The 19,052-nt window shown below is 42.8% G+C and overlaps 1 protein-coding gene across 1 annotated transcript; it reads right to left on the bottom strand.

Annotated features, from left to right (window-relative positions):
- Nucleotides 1–10,617: 10,617 nt before the first annotated feature.
- LOC133925954 (zinc finger CCCH domain-containing protein 43-like) lies at nt 10,618–11,589 on the bottom strand. The gene is made up of 2 exons (XM_062371691.1): nt 11,433–11,589; nt 10,618–11,350 (listed from the first exon to the last, which is right to left on the bottom strand). Exons 1-2 carry the CDS (start codon nt 11,463–11,465, stop codon nt 10,784–10,786), a joined length of 600 nt encoding a protein of 199 aa, XP_062227675.1. The 5' UTR covers nt 11,466–11,589; the 3' UTR covers nt 10,618–10,783.
- Between the last annotated feature and the right edge of the window lie 7,463 nt (nt 11,590–19,052).

Here is a 19,052-nt window from a genome sequence, read left to right as displayed (position 1 = left end):
TTGTACCTCACGGATGAAGCCTACTTCCAGGATCTTGTCGACCTCCTCTCGAAGTGCTTACTTGTGGTTGGCGGAGAATCGACACGCCTTCTACTTTACTTGTTGTGTGTTGGTTCGGATAGACAACTTGTGCTCGATCACGTCCCTGGGGACTCCAAGCATATCAGATGGACTCCATGAAAAGACGTCTACATTCTCTTGGAGGAAAGTGATGAGCGCAAGTTCCTATTTAGGGTCCAGGATGGTCCCTATCTGGACCGTACTGGATAGATCGGCGTCATTTAGGCAAATTGCCTTGAGCTGATCGTTTGGGCTGGCGACGATGTGGGCTTTCACTAGGCGACCACTAGGCCTAGCATCCTCGGGCTGTGACCCGAGAGTCAACTCAACCATGTTAAGGCTCCTCTTGTCGCGGTGTAGGGCCATCTTTGTGTTGCCAAAAACAATGATGGCCCCCGTCGGACCAGGGATCTTAATTGTCTGATATGCGTAGTGGGCAATGACCATGGACTGTGCTATCGTGGGTCACCCCAGGATTGTGTTATAAGTGGTCCCGAAGTCCGCCACTTAGAACAGGATCCTATCAGTCCTGAAGTTATTCAGAGAACCAAAGATGACATGCATATCAATTTGCCCCAACGGTTTAGCCAAGGAGCCAGGGGTAATTCTGAAGAAAGGGGGATACAACCTCAATGTAATCCTTGGAATCTATAGGGCGTCCAGCACGTCAGCGAAGAGGAGGTTGATGGAGCTCCCTCCATTGACCAGTATGCGACCCAGTCGGATGTTCTGTACCATAGGTTCGACCACAATGGGGTAACGACCTGGGCGATTGACGTACGCAAGGTGGTCCACCTAGCTGAAGGTGAGGGGTACCTCAGACCACTTCAAATGAGGGCTTGGGCCCGAGGCGGTCGCCCACACCTCGCGGATCACCGACTTGTACTCCTTGTTCGAGGAATATGTTGTGACACCTCCGAAGATGTGGTGGACCATGTGGTCAGCCTGCTGGAACCCTAGCGTCAACTGGTCAGGGTCAGCCATGTCCTCGCCATCATTTTCATGCCTATGTTTGCACTCCCCAAGCTCCTTATCAATGATGCCCCACACGACGTTGCACTCGGTGAGGTCGTGGGTGTCTGTTCGATGGATTGGGCAGTAGCCTCTACCCTTCTTCCTATCCTTTTTCTTGAAATGCCGATGTGGTTGGCCGCTCTAGCGCTCTCGGGCCTCAGCGGCCCGCACGCACTTGTCTGTGAACTTAAAGAGCTTGGTGGTGCTCCGAACTTGCTTGGTGGCCAACTTTTCGACTACCTTCTGGTCTCTGACCCCCTATAGAAGGCAATGACCACATATTCACCTGTGATCTTTGGAATGATGTTTTGGCGTTTGTTGAAACATCGAATGAAGTCTCGCAGCGACTTGTCCTGTCACTGCTTGGTTTGGTACATGTCATCCTCGACCCTGGTCGGGTATAGGTCCCTAGGAAGTTGGTGACAAACTGGTCACATAAGTCCTCCCAAGAGTGAAACGACCCGTGGGGTAGGTTCATAATCCAAGGCTGGGCTAAGCCTGTCAATGCAATCGAGAAATAGTTCATCATGACCTTCCTATTGCCATCCGTGGCCTACACCAAGGTGAGCGGTAGGGCCGCTTGCCCTTGTCCTGCCCTCGTTAGGCGCGGTCCTTCTCCTCTCAGTTTTCCCTATGGCCCTGGATCATGCTGCCAAGGTCATGTTGGCGAAGAGAGTCATGCAAGTCAGGGTTTTGGCTATCCCAACGCGATGGGGTTCTCCTAGTACCCCCGTTACAGTGGGGACACAAGATTGTCATGCTGTAGGCCTGCTGTGATTCCTAGTGACCACAGCTTTCATCAGTCTTGGAAATGGGTGCGGTCTTTGCTATCGTGACTTGGTGTCATGTGGTTTCTACCAGGAGAGCGAGGTTGCATAGCCATGGCGCCACCGATGAACCCATTGGTATTGCCACAGGCGGGTGACTAAGAAGCATCCATACGGTCTGCAAGTTTTGTGCGAGCTTCATGGCCTCGAAGTCAAGCTGCTGACCACAGAGCGGTGAAATATCATGAGGGAGGGAGCCCCCGACATTGGCGTGACGTGAAGGCCTAAGCGATGATGCCCTCAAGGACTGCTCCCTTGGTAGGCACTCCTTTGGGTGGCATTGTAGTTGCTAGGGTTGTATCGGAGCGCCTCCTTGTCCAACACCGGGCAGGTTTCCCTCTGGCATTATGGCCCGGGGATTACCGTCAGTGCCCGAGGGACGAGAACCTGCACTGTTCCCCACTGCATGGGCTGCCATGCAGACTTCTCGTTGGGTTTTGAAATCTTCGGACTCCATTTTGGTATCCCAAGGTTGGAGCACACCAGGCTCATCTAGGTCATATCCCATGACAAACACCTCACGGCATCCTGGGTCCTCGGAACGGGACGGTCACACCCGGTTTTAACGAACAAAACCAGATACAACTTATATGTGCCAGGATGTTCAACACACATAAGGACGTCATAGGTGAAATAACAAAAGCAATACTTTTATAGAATAAACGTTAACTCTTACAACATTTGACATATATTATCTTCTATGAAGATATCTGCAGCGGAACAGAAGCACTGGTGCCCAACAACACCATAGGCAATCAACTGGGAGACACGCACCTACAACGTCACAACCTCATCTTGATAGTTTTCAACATCTTCACTCACTGAGCAGCACCACACATGTCGCATGTCATAGGAAAAATAGTAAGTGTGAGCACATGACGCGCTCAGCAAGTGTACAAGACAATAATGATATGCAGACTTATAACAAGAATAGGCTAACACATGGTATATTTACGTAAATACGAGTAATGAAAAGATATTTGGACTCAAAAGTATTAAACAATTGTTAAGTGTAAGTAACCTAATTATTCCAACTATTTACCAAAACCCGGGTCAGCTACTCTGCTAACCATAACCATCCACTATCACCAAAACCATAACCAAACCCACATGCATAACCAACTAATCATGTGTGAATCCAAGCCTCCCATAACCGTGAGCATGACTGTTATAACAGTTTTACACTCTGCAGAGGTTGTCAAACTTTTTGTCACGAGTCGTGATATCCATGTTGCCGTGTTTGCAAGACACTTAACACACGTCAGTTGTGTGCCACTAGGAAATCACTACTAAGCATGGTCCAACAATTGTGAGCCAGGTATCTAACTGATATGCTAAGCCTTACCTATATTAGCTTCATGTTTGAACGGTATTTCTTGGGTTGTCGCTCCACGAACCGGTCCTTAATCAGGTTACGCATGTTTCATTTGTTTATACTTGGGCAAAGACTATCCAACCGGGTAATAACCATCAAATGTTAAAGGACATCCAGAACCTATACAAATGTTAACAGACATCCAAAACCGTAGCAAATGTTAAAGGAAATCTAGAACCTATCATTATGCTTGGAACGTATCCACAAGCCCACCAACATTAACAAAATAATCTCTTTACCAAAGTCCTAAGTTCCATGTTGCCATGTCATGTTTATCATCATTGTTGCATATGTCCATTAATCAGTTATATGACACTTCCTAATATCCTGGCAGCATGGCTAATTAATTCTACTCAAAAGATCCATATTAACTACCACTTAGGCTTCAAGGAATGTAAAGGAAGAACTAGGTAAACCCTAACATAGATGACTACCTATCAAGTTGACAGACATTGTATGCAATTTTGTAAAAAAAAATATTTAAAACATAGGTTCAAGATGATCAAGGGCACTTGCCTTTTACCCAATGCTGCTCAGTGTTGTCAAAATCTTGGTCTTGAAATCCCTTGAACAGATCCGAAGCGTTATCGACTAATCGTGAACTCTATCGAAGAAGAAAAGCAATATCGAATAAACACCAAACAACCTCCAAATTACAAACATAAAAGATACAAAATGATGGGCTGGGATCTTTGATTGGGTTGGACAAAGAGAATGGAATCAATTGGACTTCTTTTGAAGAAAGATAAAGGGACAGGAACTAGAGCTTCACATGAAATGACAGAAAAGATTAACTAAAGCATTAACATGTGTGTCATATAAATTAATTTATTATTTTAATATCATAAACTTATGTTTGTGATACAATGACATGTAGATCTGGCCATGACCGATATGCTATTGCAGCAACCATAAATTTACTAATCAAAATAAAATATTCATGTTGTAGGGATCTATACATTAATAAGGTAAAACTACTGTAAAGATGTGAAGATGGCTATTTGAAACTAGCATGGTTGGATAGATCATATTTTTAGGAAAATTTGAGCATAAGAATCACTCAAATCGGAGCTAAAACGGAGAAGATACGAAGGATCAAAGTTCCAAGGTTTTTTTTTCTACAATATCACTGATTTATTGGAACTTTTGGAATTATATTTGTACTGGAAATACTTGAATTGCTGACTGGACATGAAGACTGGGCAACTTTGGCTGACGTGGCATGGTGACTGGGTTGACAAGCTAGCAAATTTGCTGATGTGGCTGGCTGAGGTGGCAAGCAATGCTGACTGGGATTAAGCACAACACATATTGGCTTTAGATTGGATGGCGAAGGGGTATACTCATATCTAATATGGACCCTTGATCCAAGATTGGACTGCTGGAGAGGTGGGAAACGTATTGTGGTGGCCGGCGGGGACAAGACGACGGAGCCGAGCTCGGTCATGGCAGCGACCTCGCCAGAGAAAAAGGAAAAGATCATCGCCGACCTCGGACTTCAACTATGAGCGGCGAAGGAGAAAGAGAAGTGGACAGGGATCTCACCTTGAGAAACAATGGGGCAGGAGAGGCGATGAGGCGTCCGATCGTCGAGCTGCACGGCGAGGAGCATCGGGGTCTCATCGGGATTGGGTTCCAGCGAGTGGATGGTGATGGCGAGCGACTAATGGTGATTACGGGAGCACGACGAATTTTTTCAGGCGTAGGCGAGGGCAGGCAACCACCGAGGCAGTGGGGTGGCGTTGAAACAGCATCGACGGCACACGGTCGTCGACAGGAAGGGTGCTCTAGCGGCAGGAAAGCGAAAATGAGGGAACGATAGTGTTCAGCGGGAGACGGCCAAGCTCTAGGGTGGTTCGGCGATGGCAAATCCCGACGGGAAACACAGTTAGTCGAGCTCACCAAGGAGCATCAATGGTGGGCAGCGGCGCTAAAGCTTGGTGACTCAGCGAGATTGACACGGGGAGGTGGTGGTGGTTTTGCCGACGGAAACAGGGTGTGGGGACTCACTTATATATGCGGAAGCTCAAAAAGTCCAGGGCACGCACGCCAAGGATGACTGTGGCATAGCGTATTTGATCCTGATTCGGGCAGGAGTCCGTGGGGAAGACGACGAGGGCAGAGGCCCGCCTGACAGTGGCACAGAGAGGGTGAGGCGGCGCGGGCTGCTGTGAGCACGAGCGGCCCTAGGAAGAGGTGGGGTGCGGGCGTGAATGGACCGGGGCGGCCAGGCCCAGATAGGGAAGTATAGGGTGGTGACCGACCGGAGCTGGCTTGGGCCAAAGGAAGGGAGAGTAGCCGGATGGGCTTGGCCTAGGGCGGAGAGAGAAGTGAGGTGGGCACGAGTTGGCTTCGGTTAGCCGGCTGGGCCAGGGGAGCTGAGCTTGACCCGAACCGAGGGAAGGAGAGGGAGTGGGCTGGCTGGATTAGGTTTAGGAATAGGTCCAACTAGGCTTTAGGGTTTTAGGAATTTCACAGAAAAAAAGGAAGTATAATAAGAGCCAAATAAAATATCAATTTAACCCTAATTATTATATGAAAATTCCAGCAAGCTTTGGAAACATTTAGAAGCCAATAAAATATCTTGAGCTTATGAAAATATTTTTGGTATTTTTGAAAATAAATATAACTTAAAAGAATTCCAATAAAACCCGAATAAGCCCAAATAAAATCCAGGAAAATCCATATAAAATCCAATGGACGAAATAATACTAAATGACTATTATTCAGCATGAATGCATTCAAGCAAATAATAACCTTAATTAAAATTTGAGTTTGAATTTAGAAAATAGGATTTTTCCTGTTCTAATTATTTATTCTATAACTAATCTTGGAAAATTTTAGAAATATGAGAAATCTGAAAATCAAGGTGTGACAGGGACTCAGTGATCGTTATGGATGTGACCATGGGTAGCCCAATCAGATTATCGACACTTACCGAAACACGAAAACACGCCCTCCTATCTAGCGCGCCAACTGACTAGGGTTAATCCCTGATAATGTGTCTAGGGTATACGATCAACAAAATCGTGATCAACATTTTCTACGAGTGTGTGTGGGTATGTGTTTGTGTGGATGATGAACTCAAGTATACAAGAGGTTATCCAGGTTTAAGCCTCCTCTACGATAACAACCCTACATCTTGTGTATTTTCTTATGATAAGAATCTAACTTGGTTACAGAAACAGTTTTGTCATTTACAAGCCTGATCCTCCCTCCTTTATATAGTAGGAGGAGATGCATATATACAAACAGTACATGCCAGAACTTTGACAATGTCATTCCTGTCGAATAACTCTACTACGAGGCCACCATTACAAAGAGTGGGCATACTCGGTTTGCCTGGTTATCTTGTGCGTCCTGTCACATTAGCCGCACGTCGTCACGCCTACTTGCCAGACCGTCGCACCCGCCTGCAAGGCTGTCCCATAACATTAATTGCTACCACCGCATCAGTGACGACTTCACTCGCCAAAAGAGATGTGTGGAAGGAAAACACTTGAGTATGTAGTATTAAATGAGATTAGACTGGTTAGATGAATACTTGCCCCACAACACAGGACCAAACTGGTCGTGGGGTTTCCTTCTGCGATCAGGAGACTAGTTGTGTAAGTCTTGCTAGATGTGCGTGCCAGAATCAGGTTTTAATAATATTTACTGCCAATAGATCTTTGCTGATGTAGACCCATAGAACAGGAAACCCCTATTCTTTATATCCACAAATTTGTATACTAAAATACACAAAAACGTTGTTTAACTTTTTTTTTTTTGTCGGTCCAGGTTGAGCCGGTGGGTCTAAAACCAAAAAGGCGAGCCTGGTATAGCCAGTCGAGTTTTGCCTGTAAATACATGCTTTTTAAAAACTTTTTTTGGTCACCAATGTAAATTCGTATCCACTTATTTGATAAAATATGCAGATAAAACAATAAACACATATTATGAAGGTGGAATATCTCAAGATTAGATAATAGTGGAGTTCGCAAAAAAGAAAAGTTTGAAAGTGCGAAGGATGCCAAATTGCCAACGCAGAATTGCAGATGATCCCTCTGCTCCTGACGCCCGCAAAAAGCCTTCCGTGATCCGTAATCGAGGTGGCAGTCGGTCAGCCTGCACGCACTGCTCGCGCGGCGCTCGCAGTAGGAGTGGCCCCCTTACCTCTGCCCTCTTAGAGGTACGTGCCGCAAGTAGTGGAACCGCTCTCCTGGGCTGCTTTTTAAAGGGAGATTCTACAATCTATCGTTGGATAAGTTGTTTATTAGTATCTCAATGATATATAAGTTCAAGTTTTATATATTATTTTTATAATAGATAATATATTGTAGAACAGTTATTTATTTAGTGGTAAATTGTAGATTGTTTCATTTTTAAAAGGGAAAAATGCAAAAAACCCAGTCAGTTGGATTTTGGTTTTTCCTTAAAAATTATTTTGTTGCAAAAAATCTCCTAAAAGTTTGACTTTGTTGAAAAAATCCCCTAAAAATTCAAAAAAAAAAATCATATTTATTTTAAAAAAAACTAGAGATAATTCTAAGACCTTCTGTGGAATTTATTTTCAAAAATAATATCCTTTACATTATATTACATAGAGAGGAAGTTTGGAAAAAAAAGAAAAATATGCAACTCATTTAAGTAAACTAATAAAAGTGGTTTCACTAATTTTAGGTTGTTATAGATTAGTTATGAATTAATCTATCTGCAACACATTTACTCAATCCTGTACGTTACAATAACTATTTCAAGATTTCATGTATTTTTATAAGATAGAGGATCATGTAAGAAGACTAAAAAAATTTGTTTCATGATTTTTGGATTAGTAAATAATTAACTATGCATTTAACTCGAATTAATAAATGAGCTGCACGTTTTTCTTTTTTTTTTCAAACTTACTCTCCATGAAATATGATACAAAGGATATTATTTTTGAAAAAATATTTCACAAAAGGTCTTATAATTGTCTCTAGTTTTTTTAGAATTTTTTGTGATGTTTTTTAATTTTTTTTTGAATTTTTGGGAGTGTTTTTGCAACAAAATTAAACCTTTGGGTGGTTTTTTTGCAACAAAACAATTTTTAGCGGGAAAGTCAAAATTCAAGTGACTTTTAGGTTTCTTTTTTTGCATTTTTCCCTTTTTAAAAGATGTTCCGCCTGCCTATTTTCATAAGTAAATTTTAAAAAATTATAACTATTTTAATATATATTAAAAAAATTATAATTTAAGTGTTTATTTAAAAAATTTACAACTATTTTAACACATATTATAAAAAACTATAATTTTCTCATAGGTCCACCTGTCATCTTTTAGCAACAAGTAGACCTATAATTAATCCTCCTATTAAATGCAATAGAGGATGACATATAAGTTTACAGTAAGAAAAAAATTATAGTTTTTTTAATATGTGCTAAATAGTTGTAGATTTTTAATATAGTCACCGGAGTTATAATTTTCTGTAATCCATATCAAAATAGTTATATGTTTTTGAAACGTACTCTTTCATAATTCTAAACCTCAGATTTACCTAACTAATACTTAAAAAATACATAATAATTCTCACCCTCTTCTTCTAGTCCTGCCTACCCTCCCACCCCACTTCCTGTCTAATAAAAAACAAAAAAAAAAAATCAAAACTAACCCGCGCAAAACTAAGGGCGTGTTTGGTAGGGATCCAGATTCACGTAGAAACGTTTCAGATTCAGATTCTCTCTGGAAATGTTTCTCTGGTAAATCAGAATCACTTGCTGAAACCGTTTGGCTAGCTGTCTGGATTCAGATTCTGGAAAGAGAAAGAAGTGTTGGAATTGACCAATGTACCCCTGATATTTGTGATGAATTTTCAGTATATTTTTACATGGAAAATGAGGTACAAAATACATGCATCCATAATTATCGCATAACAAAATAATTGGCCCACTGGTTGAGCATTGAAAATATGAGAGGTACCAAAATACATGCTTCTAAAACAACATTATAAAATGATAAATTGATCTATGACCTAGATTCCATAATTGCTTTCGCAAGATCATCACGAAATCTGTCCATATTAATGTCATTTGCATCGGACGTAGACGCATTAGATGAATTTTGAGAGGGTTGATGCCTTACATATCTTCGAGGTATTGTGGGCATGTAATCCGGATTCCGATCACATCTTCGAAAATGTTTATCAAGTGCATGATTTTCACGAATAAAATTATGGAGACACATGGTAGATGCCACAATCATCTTTTGTTTGCTCATTGGATAAGTAGGCATCTTTAAAAGTATCCTCCACTTCATCTTCCATACGCCAAAAGTGCGCTCAACGACATTACGAAGACTTGAGTGCAAATAGTTGAATACCTCTTGCTCACCAGAAGGAGCGACACCCCTTCTCCAGTCAGGAACATGGTACCTCTGTCCTTTATATGGTGATAAGTATCCCGGTCTATTTGGGTAACCAGCATCGACAACATAATATTTTCCTGAATAAACATGAAAGAAATCAATAAATGTGAAAGTAACAAAAAAGAAAGGGAAGGAAGATAGCAATAAATTTTACCTAGCGGAGGATGTGGAAAGGCTTGTGTATCATGTTCTATAGCATGATATAGCACACTTGTGTCATGCATAGAACCTGGCTGTCCAATAGATGCATAGGTGAAACGCATGTCAAAATCAACCACTGCCATAACATTTTGGGTTGAAGTCCCTGATCTGCCAATGTATCTTACATAATCTCGAGGAGGTGGTGTCGCTAAGATGTGTGTTCCATCAATGGCTCCAATGCAATTCTTAAAATGTGGCCACATCCTTTGGTCACCACTAATCCTACTATGCACATTGGAGAAGTTACGGTCCTGAGGTCTTATGTAATCTTTAGCCATCCGAACTAGGCAATGCAACACATCATCAAACTTCCTACTGATTGTCTCCCCTGAATGCTTGAATGTATTCTGAATCGAACTATTGGATCTATTTTGCCCGCAAATGCACAGAAAGATGGCAAGTGATTCCATTGAGCTCATATGAATGGATGACTGTAGACCATAATTACTTACCAAAAGATCATGCAATCTGATGAAAAGGCCTTCATTCATCCTGAACATTCTGTGACTTTCTCCAGGTGTGTTCAGTGTTTCCATAATCCATCCATATCCACTGAGTTGTGAGGTCCTTGGTGCATTCTTATCATGATACTTCATGTAGTACTTGTGCAACATAGTGACAGTAGAAAACAAGTTGGCCTGCAGCTCTTGATGTTGACGTATGGCTTGTAAATCAAAAACATCATCATCATCGGAGTCGCTTGCACTCCTTTCACTTTCACTTGAGGACATCTGTAGCATAACATGAATATGACAAGTTCATGAATAACCAACCAACATGACTTAATAGTACAAGTTCATGAATAAACCAACCAACATGACTCCACATAAAGTAACAAACATGACTCCACATAAACCCACAAATATGTCTCAACATAATCTGTCCAACATGACTCCACATAAAGTAACAAACATGTCTCAAAACCTTACACAGGACCATATTTGACAAAGTGCTTCATAGTGAGCCAGGCAAACCGGTCTTCTGGAGTGTCCAAAGTCATAAACATCTCCCTCTCAGCTCTCTTAGTGAATAATTCAGAAGCAATGAAGTGTTGCTTTGTACCAGGAATAGCACCACACTCCTTCACAATGGCCATTACTTCCTTGATGGAACACCCTGAGTTGTCCTCCCTTCTTGCCATTGACTCAACAGAAGCTGTAGACCTCTCATTTAAGGACACAATTTTACTAATTTGGTCTTCTATCCACTTGCCTCCACTTGTCTTCGCTCTTTTTCCCTTGTCTTTGTCATCACCACTAGGTCTCTTGCCTTTGCCCTTGCCACTTGGTGTTATTTCTTCTGGCTCACTGTCATCATCTGACTCAGCCTCCTCATCACCACCATTCGAGCCACCATTAGGACTTTGAGGAATTACACCTGATGAAGCACAAAAGTGGTCATCACCTGTATTACGAAGGTCTTCAAACATAATCTTCAACTCATCTTCATTTTGAAGTCCCTTGTCTTTAAACTTGCCACATCCTGGAATTTCCTGAAAACATGTATGTATATGTTATAAATTTATTATTGGTCGAGGCATGAAACAACAAATAAATTACAACTTGCAAACTTACTTTTCTCATCTTCTTCCACCAATCGTCGCTCATGCGAACTGTCCCCTTCTTTTCATCCCAACCTATACCTGTTTGTTTCAACAAACCCTTCCAAGCAGTATATTCCACCTTCAATTTTGCCCATTTGTTCTTAAACTGGCCTCTATTGTACAAAATGTCCGTCTCCTCATGAAACTGGACAATCACATTTTTGTATCCTACATTGTTCAAATGGGTGCTCGAACGATTTCCACACCTAACTTGTTCAGCAAACAATCTACAAACAACTCTAGTGTTCTCTTCGGACCAATCAGCCTCAACCATCTACAAATCAACATATTATACTTAGCAAATCGACAAACATATTAAAAAACAGATTATAGCACCACTGCCCCTAATCCAATCCAGCACAATGGGCCATTTGTTTTTATATCCAGCATAAGCACAAGCCTATCTTGAATTACCAGCGCAAGCACAAGCCTATTTTGTCCGGCACAAGCACAAGCACAAGTAGAACAACAGCACAATCATCTAGTAAAATAGAATTGGCTGATAACTTCGCGGAGTGCAAGAACCAGTTAGATGTTTATTGGATCATGGCTTTATAAACGTCAGCAACAGTATGTGTATGCATCCATTTTTTGGCATCGTCATATATCAAATCAAGTGTCTAAGATGCTAGCTTGTTAACACAAAATGAGATCAAGTGCTGTAGTATTCAGAACTCCTGTAAGCTATACCTCTCGTCCTAGCTCAGGCCTCTTGCCCTCTGCTCGTAGCTCCTGCCTCCTGCCCAACGTGCGGATCTGAGGAGGTAGAGCAGCACCGCGGCGCTCGGTGCGAACGGCTCGACGGGCTCGTAGCTCCTGCCTCCTACCCGACGGGCGGCGCTCGGTGCGAACGGCTCGACGGGCTCGTAGCTCCTACCTCCTGCCCGACGGGCGGCGCTCGGTGCGAACGGCTCGACGGGCTTGACGCGCTCGGTGCGATGCGCTCGGTGCCGGAGGGAAGGCGCCCAGATCTGGGGACGGCTCGACGGGCGGCGGGCTGCTCCGGGACGGCTCGAGGGGCGGCGCGACCTCCAGGATAGCTCGAGCGGCGACGGAGGGCGGCGCGCTGCTCCAGGACAGCTCGAGCGGCGACGGGCGGGAGGCCGAAAGGGAGGCGCGCAGCTCCAGGACGGCTCGAGGGGTTGCGCGAGGGCCGGCACGCAGCTCCGGGACGACGCCGCGAGGGCTGACGCGCAGCTCCGGCACGGATCTAGCGGCGGACGAGTTCAAGGCACCAGAGAGATGGAACGAAAATGGGAGCTGAGCTGAGCTGTTGCGGCGGGTTGGGAAGGAAGCTATGTGCTCGGGCAGTGGCAATGGGTGCAAATACTGATAAACTCCACGGGGACGTATAAAAGCTAGTGGGGACAATCACTGAGAAACGGCTCTCTGGGTGTTTCACGCGCTACGGCTATTTCCTGAGAATCGTTTCGCCCGTTCCTATCAGAATCGTTCCACGTTTTCACCGTTTGGTAGCGATCCTGGTAGAAACGCCCAGAATCGGAAACGTTCCGACCATCCAAACGGGCCCTAAAGATCGAGGAAAAACGAACCGCCCCCGTACTTTGTATTATATACATATACCTCCCACACCGCTTGCCGTATTTTTTTAAGGGTCTTATCCTCCTCTCCTCGCCTGCACACACGCCCGCATCCTCCTCCCGCACCACCGGTGGCTAGATCCCCGCTGAATCGAGTCGCAAACCGGCCTCGACTATGTTGTTCCCGACTGCTGTGCTCGCCTTCTCCCCAACTTTGCTCCTGCTGCAGATTCTCTTGCACAGCCCGAATTCGCTCATGGCTGGTTTCTTTGACTACTCCATCTGAGTTCTTTCTCGACGTCGAATCTCCATGGATTCGTGTGCACACGCGGTGGACGGATCGCGGAAGGGAGGAGGAAGGGGCAAGGGGCAATGCTGGTGATGGAGGGGAATGCCCTCGTCGACAGCATCACCATTGGCGTCTACATCATGGATCCGGATCTTGCCGCGTTGGTTTCTTGTTTTTATTGGGTGGTTCGTGGAATTCGCGAACGCATGGATCGTTCTTGATTTCTCTCTCGAATCGCGCCTCTCTCTGTTCTCCCGATCTTTTCTTTTGGTTATTGATAGATTCGTGTTCTTGCTGTACCTGTGCGTATGTCTCAATTGGCCGGTTCTTGCTCCTGGATTTCTCAGAGAATGCAGAAGTTGCGTTGTTAGCTCCGGAATATGTTCTCTTCTGATCCAATTCATGGTTTCTCTTTTATTTGGTTGTTCTCTTCTCCAATGGAGCAGGTTCTAGAGAGGCTCCGAGTGTTTGGAGAATTCGATCTACACAAGATCTTTACTTTTACCCCTCCACCTCTCATTTCACTTTCCCTGTTCCATCAAGTTGCAAAAAGTGGAAGCGAGTGTAAGATTGAAGTTTGCCACGGGGACGAGTAAATGGGTGGATGGCATCGAATTGCATGTGATATTTCTTTTTTGAAATTTTATATTGTGAGACATCCGTGAATCTTTGTGGATACGAATTTATTCTGCATCTTTTGAATAATACGTGAGGTACCATCATGCGGTTGCTTTTACGGTTTGTCCCCATTTTTTACTGGTTATGGCAAATAGATCCCTGAATATGTACTTGATCTAAATGTCACTGGCTGATTGTTGGTATATTTTTGGGAGGACTATATTTTGCTCTTTTTTAAGCAAGAATATAGTTTGCTCACTTGCTTTACTGATACTTTAAGCACTGTGTCAATAAATTCGAAGATTCCCATGATATTATTTGCCAAAAGTTGATTCGTTGTACGTTGTACCATAAGCAATATACGACCGTTTAAATAATATTTTAATTAATTATTAGAACGATTATTTACTTAATCATAACTATAATGATTAATCAAAATATTATTCTGCTAGTCTTGACATGTGTTTTGTATTCAAGATTGGAATATATGCCTTTCTAACATATAACATCATAATAAAACTTAAGAAATAACGAGTAATTAAATTATATTACAAGTTCTTAAATGATTAACTATTTATGACAATTTACATAAAAAAGTTAGGAGGATAAAAAACAGATCACGTTCTAGCCAAAACTAGAAACTATGTAGCGAAATATTAACATCTATGAACCAATAAAAACCAAGTAAAGTCATATACCCTTAGGCTCCATCTAAAAAGCCTCACCACACGAGTAATTTGTACTACTCATTCTGTCACCTATATCGACGGATATGAAGTAGCCAAATACGAGCTCCTCCTCATCGGCAAAACCTGAAAAAGTAGCGTGAGTACAAAGGTACTCACAAGACTTAATCCATAATGGGTATATATAATAACCCGACTCTAAGGAGAATGCATTGAGGTATTAGTAAGGAATCGCCCACAGGGTTAAGTAACTCTCATAAGCGAAATACAACTTGACAAACACATGTGAGCATCTATACATAACCACATGTATCATTCTATCCAATAATCACTACAAGAATATATGTATCTGGAACCATAATAAACATATCTATAAACAGAACCATCTTAACCATAACCCAACATGCCATACCACAATACCACACATTCGTGACTCTACGACCGATTCGGATGGACAGAAGTATGCTTATGATCGAGAGCATGTCAATTCAGATTGTTCTTATACCCTGCAGGGGGTGTAAGGAACAGTCCAAATAGTATTCTAATTAATCATTAAGTTAATTATTTTCTTATTCATAACTTCAACGATTAATCAGAATACCGCTCCGGTAGTCCCGGCATGTATTTTGTATCCAAGATCAAACACATGCCTTTCCAATATGGAACATCATAACAAAACTTAAGAAAAAGCAAGTAATTAATATTATATTACAAGTTCTTAAGTATGCAACAAGTTAATACAGTTTATAGCAAAAGAGAGCTAGAAGGAGACTAAAACCTGCTTAACTCCTAACCAACAAAAGAAAAACCACATAGTGAAAATAAAAGCTAAAGACAACAAAAGATGGGTGAAACCATATGCCCTTAAGCTTCACCCCAAATGCGTGACCTCCAAGAATAGGATGCATTACCATTCCCGCCACTTGCATCGGTAGGTGTGGAGTAGCAAAAAACAACTCCTCCTCACCTGCAAAACCTGTAGAGCAGCTAAGTACGAAGGTACTCACAAGACTTAATCCATAATAGGCACTTATAAATAGCCTAGCTCCAAGGATTACACATTGTGATGTTAGCAAGAATACAGTCACACGGTTAAGTAAATTCATATGCGAAAGCAAATTTGACATAAACATGTGTGAGCATCTATACTTGACTAACGTAACAAACTAGCCCATAAACATCAACTGAACATAATATAAAAGAAATCATAGTAGTAACATCCATAACGAACCATCTCAATATCTGAACCATACCAAACCACATTCGTAACTCTACGACTACTGCAAATGGACAAAAGTATACTCATGACCGAGAGCGCGACATTTAAAATGCTTTTACATCATGCAGGGGTACTCTTTTACCTACAGGACTTGAGGACCATACGACTTGCATGACCACATAAGTCCATACAAGGGGTACTCATGTCAACCTTTTCCAATAACTCCCGACCGTTTGATCATGCGTCGATAGGTACAGAGGTTATCCAGAACTATTCTCGGATCAAACTAGATATCCCAACCGGTCTCATACCTGACACCATTGACCCGCATGCCAAAAAGCCACATCTACAAAGGTAATCAGCTTATCGTTCCTATATACGACATGTAGTAGGCACAGAAAGTGCTAAAGCCAACTGCAACAACGATCGGTGCTTAAACGATGCAAGCGGTCTACGGTGCTCGGGTCCCTCTCCTGACCTACCCAGGGGAACTCCACATATGGGCTGGACAAACACCCCTAACACTATTCACATCTCACCTCATCCAACCAACACAATCAACTTATCATTATGATCATTGTACAAGTAATTAAAGCCTATACTCGCGAATGATAAAACATTTCACCTCTCGACTTCTACCGAGGATCTAAGCACTTGCTAAGCATCACGAATAACATTTTAAGTTAGACACCATCATATTGAACCTAATGTACAAGGATACTGATCAACAATTATTCAAAATAGGAGAATTAGTACATCAACATAGGTTTTACCGTTTTACCAATCATAAACCTGACATCGACTCGAACTCATGCATAACATACATAAAGCATATTTATCACATCATATCATAAGAGATCCAAAGTATTGAGAGAAATATGCTTAGATGCTTGCTTTGCGGCTCAGGTGTTTACCTTATACTACCCGCGCAACACTCGTAAAACTCCGGCAGACTGGTGTTGCCTTCAATCACTGTCACGACACGTTCCAGTTCTTCGTTCACTAAAGAATAATATGTGCAATGATGAGCATGAATGAAATGCACAATATATGCTACAATATGCATAACAATAAGCTAAATGTGTAATATATACAGAGGAATAACAAAACTTACGATCCAAACAACGTCGAAAAAGTAACAGAAGGCCAGAGACTCCGGGTTGAACTCGGAGTATCTGGGTTCCAGAACCTCCGGGTGAGGGCTCTCGGTTAGCCATTTTTTAAATAACCTGGAACCTCCGGGGTGAGTCCGGATACTCCGGATTGGGTCGGACACTCCGGGTGAGACTCCGAGTGGGGCTCTTGGCTATTTACCCGGACGCTCCAGGTCGAGTCCGGATACTCCAGATTGGGTCGGACACTCCGAATTGATTCGGACTATCTAGGTTTTGGCCGAGTTGAGTTCTAAAATGTTTTTCTTGGCCTATTCAACTTGCATGCTAAATCTATTCTACCAAAATATGGATATACACTATACAAAGGGTTCTAGGCTCGAATTGTACCCTAAATCACCATAGTTCCTGAGGAAAATTTAATGGAGGTTTCTCTAGATTTACCTGGAGTATCCAGGTCAATTCGGATTATCTGGGTTGTCTAGAGAGGCTGCTTCAAGGGAGAAATCTCGGCCGATTTAATTTGCGAGCTTCTCTAAACTAATGGGAAATATGTTTGAGAGAGTTCATAGAGTCTATAACTCACTCACTAACCTAGCAATACGATTCCTAACTCAAAACTCACCCAAATCCTTATCTTTGCTCCAAAGCTCAAGAATTCAAGAACTTTGCAACCGAAGCTTCAAACTTAGGATTCATCTAACCAAAGTGTGCATCTATGTCATGGGAGCCTAGGAGACTCACCCAAGATGCTTTGCTAAGCTTGTGGACTGTTGGTTAAAGGAGGGAAAGCTCAGAAAGTGGAAGAACGCTGGTGCTCCTTGTGCTTCAATGAAGAACACCAAAAGACATCAAAACCGGCTCGAATCCTTTGGGAAAACGAAATGAATTGGATCCATGGATAGCTCATGAGCTCGTGATCATGTGAGTATCACATGCATACCTCTATTCCTTCTCTTGATGTGGGATTTTGGGGGAGAAGGAGAGAGAGAGCTTGAGAGGGAGGGAAAGAGAGAGCTCCTTGCTCTTGTGGCCGGTGGGGAGCATGGGAGTGAGAGAGAGAGCAGGGAGAGCGAGGGAGCATGTGACTGAGTGAGGTGGTGGGGCCAGCTAGCTAGGTAGGTCCCACGTGTAAAAGAGAAGGGTCCATCTTAACTGTGAATTTTATTCTTTTCTCTCCCAAAATTCTTTCTCTCGCCCGATTGACTTCAATCGAATTGCACTAGCATTCTAAAATAAATTACCTCAAAACTAATCATGAGGCTAATGATGCATAATTATACTTAATGCAACTGTGAATTTGGGACGTGACAAGGGGTACAACTTTACCCACACGACCCGGGTCCATCCTCTTGGCCCCGAGACAACCTTTTTCATATCTAGAACTACCTACTTGCACATACCCCTATGGCACCGGGGTTGCCACGAGTGTGTCCCAGGCACCTCCAGCTCCTCACCACCTTGTTCTCCTTTATTTTTTTTACGCGTCATAGGGCCACAAGGCAAGCATCAGCACAATGTATGATACTCAACTCATTCATCTATTATCCAAATATGTGGTTGTACGGAAAGTGCTAAAGCCAACGGTACTAACAGATGGTGCTTAAATGATGCAAGCGGTCTATGGTATCTGGGCTCCTCTCCCAACCTAACCCTAGCACCGCCCACATCTTGCCTCATCCTCACATCTCATACAACCCAAATCATTGCCATTGTGTTTGTAAACAATAAGTAAGCCCTAAGCTCATAAACAATAGTTGAACCATTGCTCGACTTCTACCGACAACCTATGCATTGCTAAGCATTCCAAAAACTCTTAAGTTATACACCAACAATGTTATCAAGGCTACAAGGATATGGATAATCAACAACTCAATGTAGAGGTAATGCAATTTATCAATAAAGGTTCTACCCACAAAAACCCGACAATGGAATCACTACTCATGCAAACATACATAAAGTGTAATTTATCAAGTTATACAATACGAGATCCAAAGTAGTAGGTTGAGTATGCTTAGATGCTTGCTTTGCTGTTCTGGTGGTTGCCTGATACTCCTGACGCAACACTCACAGAACTCAAGTAGCTCAGCGGTGCCTTCACTCGCTTGGACCGTTGACGTAATGCT

This window comes from Phragmites australis, chromosome 8, assembly GCF_958298935.1.
Source record: "Phragmites australis chromosome 8, lpPhrAust1.1, whole genome shotgun sequence".
Lineage (NCBI taxonomy): Eukaryota > Viridiplantae > Streptophyta > Magnoliopsida > Poales > Poaceae > Phragmites > Phragmites australis.
Note: the sequence above shows the minus strand (reverse complement) of the source record. Positions and strands in the feature narration are given on the sequence as shown.

Coding starts and splice junctions, on each gene's coding strand:
- LOC133925954 (XM_062371691.1), bottom strand. CDS start 11,465: ATGAGCGACGATTGGTGGAAGAAGATGAGAAAA. Junction 11,351..11,432: donor GGTGGAAGAAGATGAGAAAA/GTAAGTTTGCAA, acceptor ACATGTTTTCAG/GAAATTCCAGGATGTGGCAA.